Source organism: Camellia sinensis, chromosome 12, assembly GCF_055761805.1.
Source record: "Camellia sinensis isolate YWXY chromosome 12, ASM5576180v1, whole genome shotgun sequence".
In the NCBI taxonomy this organism is placed as follows: Eukaryota; Viridiplantae; Streptophyta; class Magnoliopsida; order Ericales; family Theaceae; genus Camellia; species Camellia sinensis.
Genome location: NC_138972.1, coordinates 9,364,488 through 9,379,012, shown reverse-complemented (window position 1 = coordinate 9,379,012; position 14,525 = coordinate 9,364,488). Strand labels below are relative to the sequence as shown.

Below are 14,525 nucleotides of genomic sequence, written 5' to 3'. Positions count from 1 at the left end.
TGCCCGACAGAAAGCGTCGAGCCATCAAAAGGTGAGCCGGAGACGCGGCGAGGCACGTGAGCGACAGAGCGGCGTGTCGGCCGCGTCGTCAGTGTCGATATAAACTAATGCGGAGGCGGAAGAAACCAAACCAGACTGAAACCTCTGAACTTGTCATTCTGAAACAATCTGTAAATACTCTGTATCCAACCCTTCTCGGAAACACTCAGCAACCCAAAAAACATGGCCTCTTCTTCCCGTTCAGCTACCCAGAACATGGCCTCATCTTCCCGTGGTCTGCTCACTCTCTTTCCCGACCTCAACGAGTCAACAGGAGAGATAACAGGTGCGGTGGCCCGTGAACCTCAACCAAACACCTCTGGTTTTGCTCCGTTGAACTTTCCGATGCGGTCGGTGGAGCAAAAAATGGCAGTGCAAACTGATATTGAGGCCAATCAGTATACTCTGAAGTCATGTGTGGAAACCATGACTGCGGTTACAAATTTGTCGAACCGGCTGCAGAGTAGAACAAATGAGGTGCAGCAGCTAAACGCCCAACTGGCTCTGCTCCAACGCATGTATAAGGATGCGCGAGCAGAGATAAGTGTGCTAAAGGCAGAAAACAAGGAGCTGAAGCGGAAGGCCACCGTGATGTTCCGATTTGGAGGTCCACCATATGCTGTAGTGGAGGAGCAGGGTGGAGTGATCGTGCCCAGTGGAGTGGGAAACACGGAGGCAACACCGGCAAGGGCCGCCCAGGACGGAGGCAAGAAGAAAAGACCGGCGGCTGAGTAGAGAAGAAAAATCCCACTGTGGGTGTGGTAGTTTTGTTTTTGTTTGTGTGGGGTTTTTTTTTTTTTTGATGTAAAAGTGTGATCGGGGTTGATCCCCTGATATGAATAAAATGACAAGGTTGTGGAATGTTGTTGGTGTTATTTTGTGGTATTGTTTTGTTTAATAAGAAAAAATAAAATAAAAGAAAATAATGGATAAAGAAAATAGAGAAAAATATTTGTGGATGGAATAAATTAAGAGAAATGAGAGATATGATGAAAGTGGGTTTGAAAGTGGGAAAAGATGAGAGAGAGGGAGATAGAGTGGGTGCATGATGATGATGTTGGGTCCATGGAGAGAGAGAGAGGGATGTCCAAGAAGCTTGTGCTTTTGACAGTTACACATTACCCAAGCTGTATGTGAAGATGCATGTTACTGTCTTACACTTCTGCAGGCTTGGTATTCTTTGTGGGGCACTTGCAACACGTGACATTGAAAATTGTATTCGAAAATGATGACATCTCCAACATGAAACGTCTTGGAAGCAGCCCAGGCCTTGTAATCAATATTCCCAATGATGGTTCAACCAGCGGAGTCCCCAACCTTGTACACTGCTGCCATTGAAACCTTCAAGCCAGCAAACATGGCTACCAACAACAGAGCCACAGCTCTACACCCCACACCCAAATCCATGGCTAAGAGAGAGAGAGCAAATCAGGAAAAAAACAGCAGTGACGAGCAGAAAAGCAGCGCCAGAAACGCCAACGACGACGAGGAGTGAGAGTACAACCACGGATATATGAGAGGCGAGGTTGCCGCCCCCGACATAGCGGAGGAGGGGTGTAAGAAAATGTTGGAGCCTGGGAAGGATCTTGCCGCCGAAGCTGCACATGAGGCGTACATGTGGCTGGGTGATGGTGTCGATGCTCTGATCTTGAAGGTGAATGTTGAAGAAGTCAAGGTATGTGTAGAAAATAAGCGGAATAGGTTGAGGTCCGGCGGGCGGCCAAGGCGAGGTTGCCGCCCGCCGGTGAAGCGAGAAATACCAAGGTCTTAACCTTGCTCTGATACCATGTAGAAATTTAATGTATAAAGAGAAATGATTGTATTATTGATTGATATTTGTATTTAATTTCTATTACAATGATTCATGATTCCTATATATAGAAGAGGGTGAGTGTGTAGTAGGTAAGGAGTAGGTGAAGTGGAGGTGGTAGTGGTGTAGTGGGTTAGGTTTAGTGGAGTAGGTGAGGTGGTAGTGGTGTAGTGGGTTAGGTTTAGTGGAGTAGGTTTAAGTGGGTGAAGTAGGTGGAGAGTAGGTGGATTTTAACAATATCTAATTGAGCTTATAAGGTGATGTTCTTCATGGTGAGATATGATGTTACATGGAGAAAACCCTTGGGTGGGGCTAGGTTTGGGGAAGGGTTAGTAGATGAAGAATACTGGACCAGAGTGCAACTGATAGCTTTCTTTTCAACTTTATAGTTGCCGAATACTTTAATGAGTTATCTATGTTGCTGTTACTAGCATCGGTTATCAGTTTGACCAACTTAATATCTTATGAGTAAATTACACATGACTATTTTCTAAGAGGTGGTGTTCTCTCCTGTTGTCTCTTGTCTCCTATGTGTAATAATTATTATGCAATATGAAGTCAGAAAACTTAGGAACATATGTAATCATTTTAGAATCAACATTGAAAATTTGAAACACTGTCATCTTTAATTTTATAATGAGTCTTTCCCACCTTTGTGAAAGTGCCAAAAAAAAAAGGTGTTGGGGAATGGAAATTGAACACTCTAGTTCTGTGCATTCTCTCTGACTAATGGAAGGATCCTTGACTTACATGTGCAATGTTTCTTTGCTTTACAGAGGTTTGGTGTCAAACAGAAGGAGAAGATTGCTTCATTTAAAACTTCAGTTGACGTCCTCACACTTTCTGCAACACCTATACTGAGAACCCTTTATTTAGCGTTGACTGGGTTTCATGATGCTAGGTATTGCTATGGACTTGTGGAGTAGAGTATCTTCAGTTCAATTATGTTATTTCTCATATTAACTTAACTGTGGGGTTATGGGAAGTTGTGGATTTATATCATTAATGAAAGTAAAATTTATGTGAAGATATTGGTTGTGGTTAGAAAGATCAATTTATCCTATTTAAGCATATAAATCTTGCAAACTTAACCTGCATATTCCAATTGGCACAGAGATAGTGTTGGAATCTGCCACAAGAGCAGTATATTTGATCGGCAACTTAAATATATTAAAACATTATAGTATATTTTTTTTAATTTTGTACAACATAATGCAGAATAGTTTGGATTTAATAGCAGTATCCCTTGACAGGTCCATCATATTTTCATCAATGTTCATTGATGAGTTCCATAGTATTAGGCTTCTCATAGAAGGTTTACTGATACAAAAGTAGTGTATATGTCTGGTTTGTTGTGATTAATTTTGTTAGAGAAACTATAGTACAAGATCATAGGAGTAACCAAAGCCAACTGATATATGAAAATGAGTTCTTTACTAACTTAGGTGTGCCCCACGACTAACCTCATCCTATTGAAAGATTCATAGTGACAACTTTTTGGTCCTAAGATTATACTTCATTCCTTTGCATCTTTCTTTTTCATTCAGTTTAATTTCAACGTCACCTCCTGAAAGAGTTCCCATAAGAACCCATCTTTCAGCATACAGTAAAGAAAAGGTAATATCAGCAATCAACTATGAGCTAGACCGTGGTGGCCAAGTTTTCTCTATTCTGCCTCGTATCAAAGGTAACATATTTACCTGCCATTTTCAATACAGTAATAACAAAATCTCATTTCACTGCAAGAATTTACACATTTTGCGACCACTTTTGCCGACCAAAAAAATTTTGGTCGCAAAAAAATGACGTTTGGCGACCAAATATTAATTAGTCGCGAATGATCATTATTTTTGGCGACCAAATATTATTGGTCGCAGAAGGTTATATTTTGGCAACCAAAAAATATGTTGGTTGCAGAAAGTGGTATACTTTTGCCGACCAATTACAAATTTGGTCGCGGAAGGTCACATATTTTTTGGTGACCAAAAATTTGGTCGCGAAAAACTTATTTTCAACAACAAAAAAAAATTAGTCGCCAAATTAGTACTTTTAGCGACTAATATTTTAGTCGCTGTTGATTGAGACTAATTTGATCTTTTGGTCGCCTAAAGTTTGGGGGGATATTTGAAAGATGGAGGGGGGAAATGAAATTTGAACCACCGTCGCACTCCTCATTAGTTGTATGCATGTACTACTGTTGCAACTTGCAAGTGTGGAACAATGAAAGGAACAAGACTTTCGAAGTAGCAGATGACTCCCCAAACCTCATTTTCTCTCTCATGTCGAAAACCCTTCTCTCCCGCATCAAACCTCGTCACAACCCCAAACCCAGTTCTTCCCCTTCCTTCTCCTTCAAACCCTTGATCAAGCGACTCATCAACGAACTCTGTGACATCCTCAAAACCCACCACCACAATCAATGGCAAGACACCCTCGAAACCCGCCTCTCCGAAGAAGAAATCGTCCCATCTGACATTGCCCATTTGGTGCTCGACCGTATTCGCGACCCCGAATTGGGTTTGAAGTTCTTTGATTGGGTCACTCAACGCCCATACAGTTGTTCTCTTGATGGGTTTGCTTATTCTTCTCTTCTTAAGCTCTTGGCCAGCTCTAGAGTGTTTTCAGAGATTGAGACTCTGTTGGAGAGTATGAAAGTTGAAGACAAGTCACCGACTCGGGAAGCTTTGGATGCTGTAATTCGAGCGTATTCGGATTCTGGGTTAGTCGATAAAGCCCTTGAAATTTATACTACTGTGCTTAGCACTTCTAATTCTGTTCCAAGTGTTCTTGCTTGCAATTCTTGTAAAAGAGGGTCGAATTGAAATTGCAAGCCGGGTATATGATGAAATGTTTGAAAGAGTCGATGATGGTTATATTTGTAAAAAAATATTTGTTTATATTTGTATTATGTTTAAAGCAATTCATGTATTATGTTTATATTTGTTTTCTTCCCTCTTTATACTTACCCTGATAGGTGTGTTCATGTTCCTAGCACTGTGAGAATCAAAATCATTAAGATGTATAAATTCTTGGGTTGCGTGGTTTCACATACGTTTGTAGCTGCAATTTACACATTGTCAATTGGTCCATGAGGATGTATAATGCTATATCAGAACTTAGACAAGACAAAAGCATTCTATACATGTTTGGAATGTAGGAAAAAATATTTATTGATACCCACTCGTTAGATTGTTTCTTGAATGGGCTGTAGTCCCTTGTTGCCTTGCCTTGAATGGTCTGGACTTTCCAGAAGATTTTGTTAAATATTAGGCAATTAAAACTTTATCTACCCTATTAAAGTTGGTTTCTCAAAGAATTATCTATAATTAGAGATTAGTAAGTTTTATGCAGCTCTGTTCTTGTAAACCGCTTATCAGGGGAAATTCCTATGGGACTGTAAAATATTTCCACTCTCACATACTTGTACGTTTTCCAATTTTTGCTTAACAATTTTCTTTCTGAAGAGTAATGTGATAATTGAAGTTTGAAACCATTGAGAACTGAAACTGGACCAAGCATGCCTTTTATTTCATTTTATGTGTTTTTATTTTTCTTAATCTCAACAGCATGGTATATATTTACATCCCAACAATAGTGGCATCATTTTTGCTCACACATTTTTAAGAAACTGTAGTAGTGATTTTATTTATTTATTATAATTTTTTTTCTTTTACCAATCTCAATGGATATTTTGATCCAGGAGTCTTGAAGCAAATCAATTTTCTGGCAGTGTTCCTCCTGAACTCGGGAAACTAAGTAACTTGACAACTTTGTAAGACATGTCATTCCTTTGGAGCTCTTGTAGATTTAATTATTTCTTTGTTTTTGTTATTAAGACTATATTAGGTTTCTTTAACTGTTTGTGCGTCCGTGAAAGCATGTATTAATATGTACCATGTGGAACTCAATTTTTATTTTTTTACGACAGGGAGGAGGTTTTTCAAGTTGGATGAAATCCATAGAATGAGACCATATTAGCTTCTTGTTGTCTTGGGAGGAGGCTTATGGTGTGGGATCTTAGCAGGTTTGCCTTGGACCACTAGTATTTGTTGCTACAGTGTAAATATTTATATTACTCTATTTTAATCTATCTTTTTGTTGTGGAGATAAGTAACACACACAAACACACGAGCATGTCACAGCTGGTATTGAAACCTAGGCATCTTTCTTTGGAAGTGGTAGGAGATACCACTTACTGTCAGTTTAATCAAATGATTTGGTGAGAATACAAAAAGAAGGAGAAGAAAGAACTAAATCTCAAAAGCGAGTTGCTTGCATATGCAATGGACTAGATACTAATCTTACATCCAAATATTCTTTCACACTTTGGCTTGTTAGAAATAAAGATTCTATTCATAAGAAGATGAGTATCACCTTGATTTAACATCAACATAGCTAGGATTTAAAATTAAAAAAACTAGCAACAACATCACACTATATAACAGGGCTTGAACTCAGGACTTTTTTCTTTATTTTTTTAGGGTTCAAACTCAGGTCTGTTATTTGGGATGGTCCGTAGGCTACTGGAGATGTCTCCTCCGGAACCATGGCTAGGTTTTTAAAGCCAACACTTCATCATTGTATTAAATCAATCAAGTTTTGTTTAAACTAAACTAAGTTTTAATGAGGGTAAGAATGCTTTAGAAAAAGTTGTTTGATAACAATTCCCTAATACCAGCCATCCTCACAGCTACCTTCCAATGATCAAAACAAACCAATTAAACTCAAACCTGAATTTGAAACTCCAAGCATACAGGCCATCCATATCATCCATGCTGATAACAAATGCTTCCTTCTCCTGTAGGATGGGAAGGTAATCCTCAGCTGCTTTCTGAAATCAAGTTGTCCCATATACCAAAAGGAATTAGCAGTAGATAATTAGTTCAGCACCAAGCTAATATGTTTACATGACAAATTGCATCAAGTGAAATATTAATAAATTGAAAACTACAATGGAAATTGCAATTCAAGTGATTCTCTATGCTACCAATGGGCTTAATAATATAATTTCATATTAGAAAAGATAAATTACAAACGTTTGGAACTATCATTCTCCTGAGGGAGCCTACATCACTTGTCTGAAGCTCCTTCTAAAAAAGAAACCTCAACCTTGTTTGGTCGATTGCCTAAAAGCACAAAGCTATTAGAGAGTTGCCAAATTAAACAAGTGAAGCATCAATTGAAATATAATTAATGCTGAAAGAAACATTGAACTACAGAAAAAAATCTGTGAAAGGACATAATAAAGACACTTCACCGGTAATGACATACATCTAACAATTCCCAAAATGGCAGCCCAAATATTCTTCAACATATAGCATGTCAATGAATCTCATATGGTAAAAAAAATATACCCATTATAGCACATGTAATGTTCTCACCAGAATTAGTGCCGGTATTGTTCATCAACCACTATTTATCTTCACGTTTCTTACATAGAAACATGATAAAAAGTAGCAGTTCACAATTCTAACGGTTCTTGTTTGAATGCAGATAATTAGTTGTTTAAGATTAATGGCGGTTGTTGTTGGTCACCATAATTTAATTGGTAAAAATTAGCACCAACTCTTATCTAACTGCCAGAACTAATTGCTGGAGGTTATCTATGTTTCTATCTGACCACTGCTGATTAAATGTTTTTGATTAAGAGCTGCTGCTAATTTATTTTTGAGGCTAGTGGTGGTTGTTCTGGCTACTGCTTATAGCAGTCCTTTACTAGATATATATATATATATATATATTTGAACTTATGATAAGCCTATCATCACATGTATGCATATTCTGTAGTCAACAGATCTCTCTCTCTCTCTCTCTCTCTCTCTCTCTCTCTCAGTGTGTTTGAACGTGCAAGATCACTAATTGATTTACTTTGATCTGTTTGTTACCCTTGCAGACCAATGAACTGTATCAATTGGCAGCAGTTGCATTCTGCCTACTTGTAGCATGGGCTTGTTTTTTTCCTAATCTCTCTAGATCTTTACGTCCATATTGTTATGCTTACATATCATATCAACTTATTTGCATACTATCATGGTGGAACTCTTTTTTTGGCTTAATAATTTTCTTTCGATTTTTATTTTTTTTTACATTTGTATGTACGAAGTTTGCATGTATGAATTTCAAGCATCTCTGTTTTAATTGTTTGTGTAATTTCAGTGTAGTGATAAGCTTGGTCTACGCTTAGAGCTGGGTTCCTTTGCTGCTGGAGTGATGATATCAACTGATCTTGCTCAGCATACACTCAAACAAGTAAGGCACTTTCTTTGCTTATTTGTCATCAACTATGTACAGATGTGTGACTTTTTTAGTGATATATTATACTTTCTGGTTTGAAATAAATATCTGACTATTTTTTTCTTCTTTCAAAACATGTACATATAATATGTAGAAAATGCTAATAGCCTATATTAGTCTACATTCAAGGTTGGTGGGAAGAATGGACAAGCTATGTATCAAACCCAACCTTTGGCATTGTTTGCGTGAAGTGGCTGCCATCAGATTATAATATGCAGTCCAAGCATTTATCATTCCGCAAAGCAATTTTCCATATATGTGGTTTCTACGTATGTGTATATACAAATAGTGTAAAAGCATACATACCTGTATACAAGCAATGTAAAAACATACATGAATGAAATGGTAGGTCTATCCCAGAACTTCCAGAATTCATGTCAAATTGAATATAGATTGAGCTGCGATCACTGTAGGTATTAATCACACTTAAAATGTGTGGTCTAAATGTTTATTATCACAGGTTTTATTAGTAATTAATCATACTTAAAAGATGTGATCTAAATGTTATTAATCACACTTAAAAAATGTGATCTAAATGTTATTAATCACACTTAAAAGATGTGATCTAAATGTTTATTGTCACAGGTTTTATTAGTTTTAATCACACTTAAAAGGTATGATCTAAATGCTATTAATTACACTTAAAAGAAGTGATCTAAATGTTATTAATCATACTTAAAAAGTGTGATTAAAAACGATCCTTTTTAATCACACTCCCAAAGATCACACTTTGACAAAACTTAAAAAGTGTGATTAAATAACATAGATCACACAAAAAAAGTGTGATCTTTACCTGTTTTTGTAGTAGTGCATTCTTATAGCAACAAAGTAGTTTTAGGAGGTAATGTTATTTTGCTGATTTATTTGATTGATAGCGTACTGTTGATGGAATTGCTCATGGTGTGATCTCTTTGACCAGGAGAATCAGTGACATAAATGGGATGGCTCAGGAATTTCCTACCTTGAGCAACACTACAGGGCTAGTAAGATTGTATGTTTGATGATTATATAATTTATAATGTTCAATATTTATAGTGTGTATAGGTGAGTTTCATCCTGAGTTTAATTTTATTCATTTTTTTCGTATTTAGGGTTTTGAGAAACTGCAACATTTCTGGTGAAATCCGGAAATATATTTGGAAAATGATGAATCTGCAAATGTTGCAAGTAAAGCATGTTAAGCTTTGGTGAATGATTTTTATTTGACCTTCAGTGTTTTCATCAATGTATAATTGATTACACGACCAATGCGATTTAATTTTCCATCATGTTATTGTTAGTGCTGTTAGTTTTTTTCACTGTCAAGGCATGAAAAGGACAAATCACAGCTCATTTATATGATAGTGCTTATTGAATTTTGTTCACAAATAGTATATAATTTTTGATCATCATGCAGGTGGATTCTGTAGTTTACCTTGTTGACGCGTACGACAAAGAGAGATTTGCAGAGGCTAAAAAGGAGTTGGATGCTCTACATAAAAAAGAACAACAATACTCAACCTTGTTAACACCAGATGTTCCTTTTTTTTGAAATTGATGCTGATTATGTTAAATTTTTGTTGGAATGAATTGTTTTTTGTTTTTTGGGGTTTAGAATAGGGTTTTGTGAATTGTTCATTGTTTTTGGAATCAATGTTGTTGCTGCTGAGTTATGTGTTGAAACTTGGATATAGAAAATTTTATAATAAGACTTGTTTTGATTATGAATTCATCCTATTTTGATTATGAATTCGCTAAATATTACAGGTGTATTGTTTTCCTGCTTTGGCGACCAATTTATTAGTCGCGACATCCAAAATAATTTTTTTTCGCAAAAAATGACAATTGCCAACCAAGAGTTTTGGTCGCAAAAAATACATCTATTGCCGACCAAAACAGTTTTGGTCGTGGAAACTCACTTTTGCCGACCAAAAATTTTGGTTGCGAAAAGTAACAAATGGCGACCAAATTTTTTGGTCGCGAAATGTGATAATTGGCGACCAAACTTTTTTGGTCGCGAAATGTGACAATTGGCGACTAAGAAATTTGGCCGGGAAAATATCACTTTTCGCGACCAAAGTGTTTTAGCGACAAAATAAATTAGTCGCGGTAATTAAATATTTAGCGACCAAAAATTTAGTCGGCAAATCCAACTTTTGCCGACCAACCAAAATTTTGGTCGCGAATTACTTTTGCCGACCCTCAATTGGCGACCAAAGTAGCGACCAAAAAAATTGGTCGCGAATAACTTTTGCCGACCAAAAATTGACTTTTAGCGACCAATTTTTTTGTTGCCAAAAGTGTTAATTCTTGTAGTGTTTTCTTTTCAGGTAGGCAGTATGATACATGAGTATATTATCTAATATGCTTGCCTTTGGATCACAGCTTACTGTTTAGATGGTAAAAAATAAAAGGGTAAATTACAATGATATCCCTTGAGGTTTGGAGAAAATACAATAAGCTCTGAAGATTTGGCATAATTACATTAAGCTTCCTTAAAGTTTTAATTCACATAACACTTGATTCCATTTTTATCAATAATTCGCTAGTCATAAGGATGAAAAAATAATATTGTCATTTCTTTTACATTGAAACATATATTCTACTTTGTTTATTTTTATGTTTTCACACTATCTTCATTAGTTTCGACCCTTTAACCTTACTAAATGGGAGGTCGGTGTAATTATGCCAAAAATTGTGGGATTTATTATATTTTCTCCAAACCTCGGGGGAGGTCAGTGTAATTTACCCCAAATAAAAAGAGAGACAACAAAATCAAAGTTGACATGTTAAAGCTGAAAATCAATAATTGAGGATTCTATAATTTTCTTTCCTTTGAGTATGTCTCTTGTTATTTTATATTTTTGTTTCTTGATTTGACTTTCACCACCATCTTCAGGACTTGAAGAAGTGATGACATTTCTCGAACAGTCATTTCCAAATGTTAAAATTGTTATTGCTCATGGAAAGGTGACATAACTATCTTGATGTTATATGAAAAATTGACATATTTCATATATATATATATATATATATGTATGTATTTTTATTAAGGATCATAAATTTGTTAGTATTTGAAGTTTTGAAAATTGGATTTTGTAGGTCTGCATTTATTTTTATCAATGATATGCTATTTATACTTATAATATTAGTTACGATTGTCCTATGAAGCATGGATATAGATACGGATACTGTAATAACCCGATCCTCGTATATGCTTCTGGTATATTTTCAGTCCCTTATTCTGTGCATTTAAATGCTTAATGTGAGATTTCATGTGAAAGTAAGTTTAAGCAAATGGATCTTGTGATTAGAGACCTATATTTGTTTAATAAGAAAATATCTGTCACAATTAAAATGTTTGGATCGAAAATTGGGAGCCTTAGAGGCTTGATAATTTGAAATTGATTTTACATTTGGGATCAACATAATTTTTTAGTCATAATGTGATTTTCTGTGAAATTTCAATTAGGAATGATTAAACTGATTGAGTTTTGTCCTATTCAATTATATATATATGTGTGTGTGCGTGTGTGTGTGTGTGTGTGTGTGTGTGTGTCTCTGAAGATTTGACTTAGAGTCATTACTCAAGATATTTTCCTGAGAGAAAGAATGAGGAAAGAAGAGGGTTGAGAGGAAAAGGTTAAATTCATCAAGGAGAAAGATTAGGAATTGAGAGGGTTATGGAGATTTGACTTCAAGGTATGTTACTTCATTTTAAATGACTTCTCTTCTTGACTTGAGTAAGAATTTCTCTATATTATGGAAGTTGGGGTTTACATATGGGTCAATCATGTGTTAAGTGATTAATTGGGTTATTGTTTCTTGTGTTGGATTGATTTAGAGTTGTATGAACCTATCTTGTGAAAATTTACATCCCATGTCTACAATTTCCATGCTTGAACTCAATTATAAGAGCCATGTATGAATGAATCTATAGATGTGTGAGGAAATGAGAACTATTATGGAATTTAATTATGCTTATAAGTTTCAAGGAAGTAAAGATCTTTCAAATTCATCTTATATGTGTTTGTGAGCCCTATTTACATGTAATTGAGCCATATTCTTATGTTAAGTTTACTTGTTTTTGAGCTTTATTATATGTTCACCAAGATGAGGGTTGCTTGAATTTCGGATTGCACAAACAAGCAGAATTGCCGCACGTGCGGGGCTCACAGCCGCACGTGCGGGAAAATAGGGGAAAATTGGGCAGAAGACACTGAAAAAAGGCACGTGCGGGAGCCACTGCCGCACGTGCGGCCCAAGCTGAGAAATTTCGCTTGCTCCATTTTACGTGCTCGTCCTTCGAATATTTTTGAAATTTGTATTTGACGCCTTTTTGATATCTGTAAATTCATTCGTAACAAGTAAGTCAGGAAAAGATTTAACAAAGAAAAACGAGCTAAATTTCGAGTTATGTATGTGTGCAGGACACACTCCGGGAGGGACTAACGCTCTGCTACCATACTGTGAGTAGTAGTACGGTAGACGTAGATTTTACTTACCATTAATAAGTAATGTTATTAACGTTCTGTGCTTCGTAAGTGATTACGTTAACATTTATATAAAATTGTTGAGAACGAAATATACTATGGATATTGCAATCTGACTGAATTAACGAATACGATGAAACGATGACATTGATATGGACCTATGGACATTGTGTATAAAAGTGGGCCCCAGGGCCGTTATGATATGAATTGTTTTGCCCTATTAATGTAATGAAGCATTTGCCTTCTGATCATTGTTAATATTTATGTTCTGAACTTACAATAAACCATGGGAAAATCCAAGCGCATCATTGGGTAGTAGTATTGTAGCACTATGTTTTGGTTACTGTTGATAGTTAATATTAACATCCTGTTATCTGCAAGCTAGCGGTATTGATTTGTGACGAACAAATGGAATGTGTGTTCATTATGGAACTACGGTATGTATGTATCTCTGAGATTATTATGTTTCTGTTTACCCGTTCCGGTTATGCTATGTTATGACATGATATGGATTGTTCAGTATAATCTGTTAGACTTATTGATTTTTGATATGGAACAAAGTGTTGTACGGAACTAAGCGCTGCAATGCGAGTCACCTCTAGAATTCGTGCAAGACACCTCTTGAGTCCATACATACATGAACTGGGCTTAAAGCCAACTTATTCTGTATGATTTGTTAGGCCAGAGGCCATTCTGTGTGATCTGTTAGGCCTGAGGCCAATCTATATTTTCTGGTATAAAACAAAGTGTTGTACAGAACTAAGTGCTATAGTGTGAGTCGCCTCTAGAATCCGTACGAGACACCTCTTGGGTTCATACATGCATGAACAGGGCTGAGGCCATTCTGCATTCTGGGCTTAATGCCACACTGTTTAAGGGCTCAATGCCGCTGTATTCAACGGCTGAAAGCTGTTCTGATTAAAAACTGGGCCTATGGCCGTTCTGAAAACGATTACAGGATAAGTTTAACTATAAGTTCTCTGCCTTTACATATTTTGTGATTCAAGTTAACCATTGGATTATTTACGTGCTATTATTCACTAAGCTCGGCTCACTTTATGTTATATCTGTTTCTGTAGGCACTCAACCTGGAGGTCGGTCTTAACCCGTGGCATCAGTTTCTCTTTTGTCAACCTCAGAGTGTCCAGGCACTTAGATGAAGTGTGACGCCCCAAACCTACACTATTGGTTGCAATCAAGGGAGAGTCACTAATGAGTCCTATGGTCAATAACCAAGTAAGATCCCAGATCGCCGGAGGAGTCAAATTAGCCTCCCTTCTAAGTTCGGCTTTCTTAGGCAGCGCACTACCCTTTTGACAGATCTTAAAAGGTATTGACACAAGGTCTCATAAGCAACGATAAGGTGTATACGTATAAATATTAAAATATAAGTACATAACAACCACGAATATCATTAATTTCAAAAGCTTGATCCATTACATTACATCCCAAGAGAAAACTTAAATCTTCATATGAGTCATACAAAATATCGAAAGGAATTTCTAACTTTCCTAAGATAGCCAAAAGTCTTTGAAGGTTTCAGGTTTGTCGTCTCCAGTTATAAGCTCCTCTTTGGCACCTGGCATGACACGCCATGAGCTTTGAATACCCAGTAAACACACACACACCCCGTCCCTTTTTCCCAATCCAATACACCATCACATTTATGGCAAACAAGTAGTGGAGCATGATATCCAAGCCAAGAATAGTAATAGAAGAGAAAAGGAGCATGTCATTCAAATAGATAACAAGGTTATAATGTTAGTGGTTAGTATTCTAGAAATCTCCCAAAGAGATTTCATCCTCCCAACCACAAGAATTGGACACTGGACTATTCGGAACTCCCCCTTTTGCTGCTTTGTTGCAAAACTAACCTCGGATGCCTACCAACGGTTATATACCGCGTAGCG

The 14,525-nt window shown here is 36.6% G+C and overlaps 1 protein-coding gene across 22 annotated transcripts in view; it reads left to right on the top strand.

Moving 5' to 3' along the window:
• LOC114315788 (putative ATP-dependent helicase At3g02060, chloroplastic) overlaps positions 1-11,428 on the top strand; it is a 53,318-nt gene extending 41,890 nt beyond the window's left edge. For 4 of the 22 annotated variants that reach the window (XM_082898091.1, XM_082898086.1, XM_082898087.1 and 1 more), the window contains 4 exons: positions 2,626-2,750; positions 3,397-4,568; positions 5,550-5,621; positions 5,778-9,843. In XM_082898091.1, coding sequence (XP_082754217.1) covers positions 3,994-4,568; positions 5,550-5,621; positions 5,778-5,802 — 672 coding nt within the window. In that variant the 5' untranslated portion in view covers positions 2,626-2,750; positions 3,397-3,993 and the 3' untranslated portion in view covers positions 5,803-9,843. Of the gene's footprint in view, positions 1-2,625; positions 2,751-3,396; positions 4,569-5,549; positions 5,622-5,777; positions 9,844-11,021 lie in introns of those variants that run through there. The other 18 variants (XR_014346010.1, XM_082898088.1, XR_014346009.1 and 15 more) reach the window with 17 other exon arrangements.
• Positions 11,429-14,525: the final 3,097 nt, after the last annotated feature.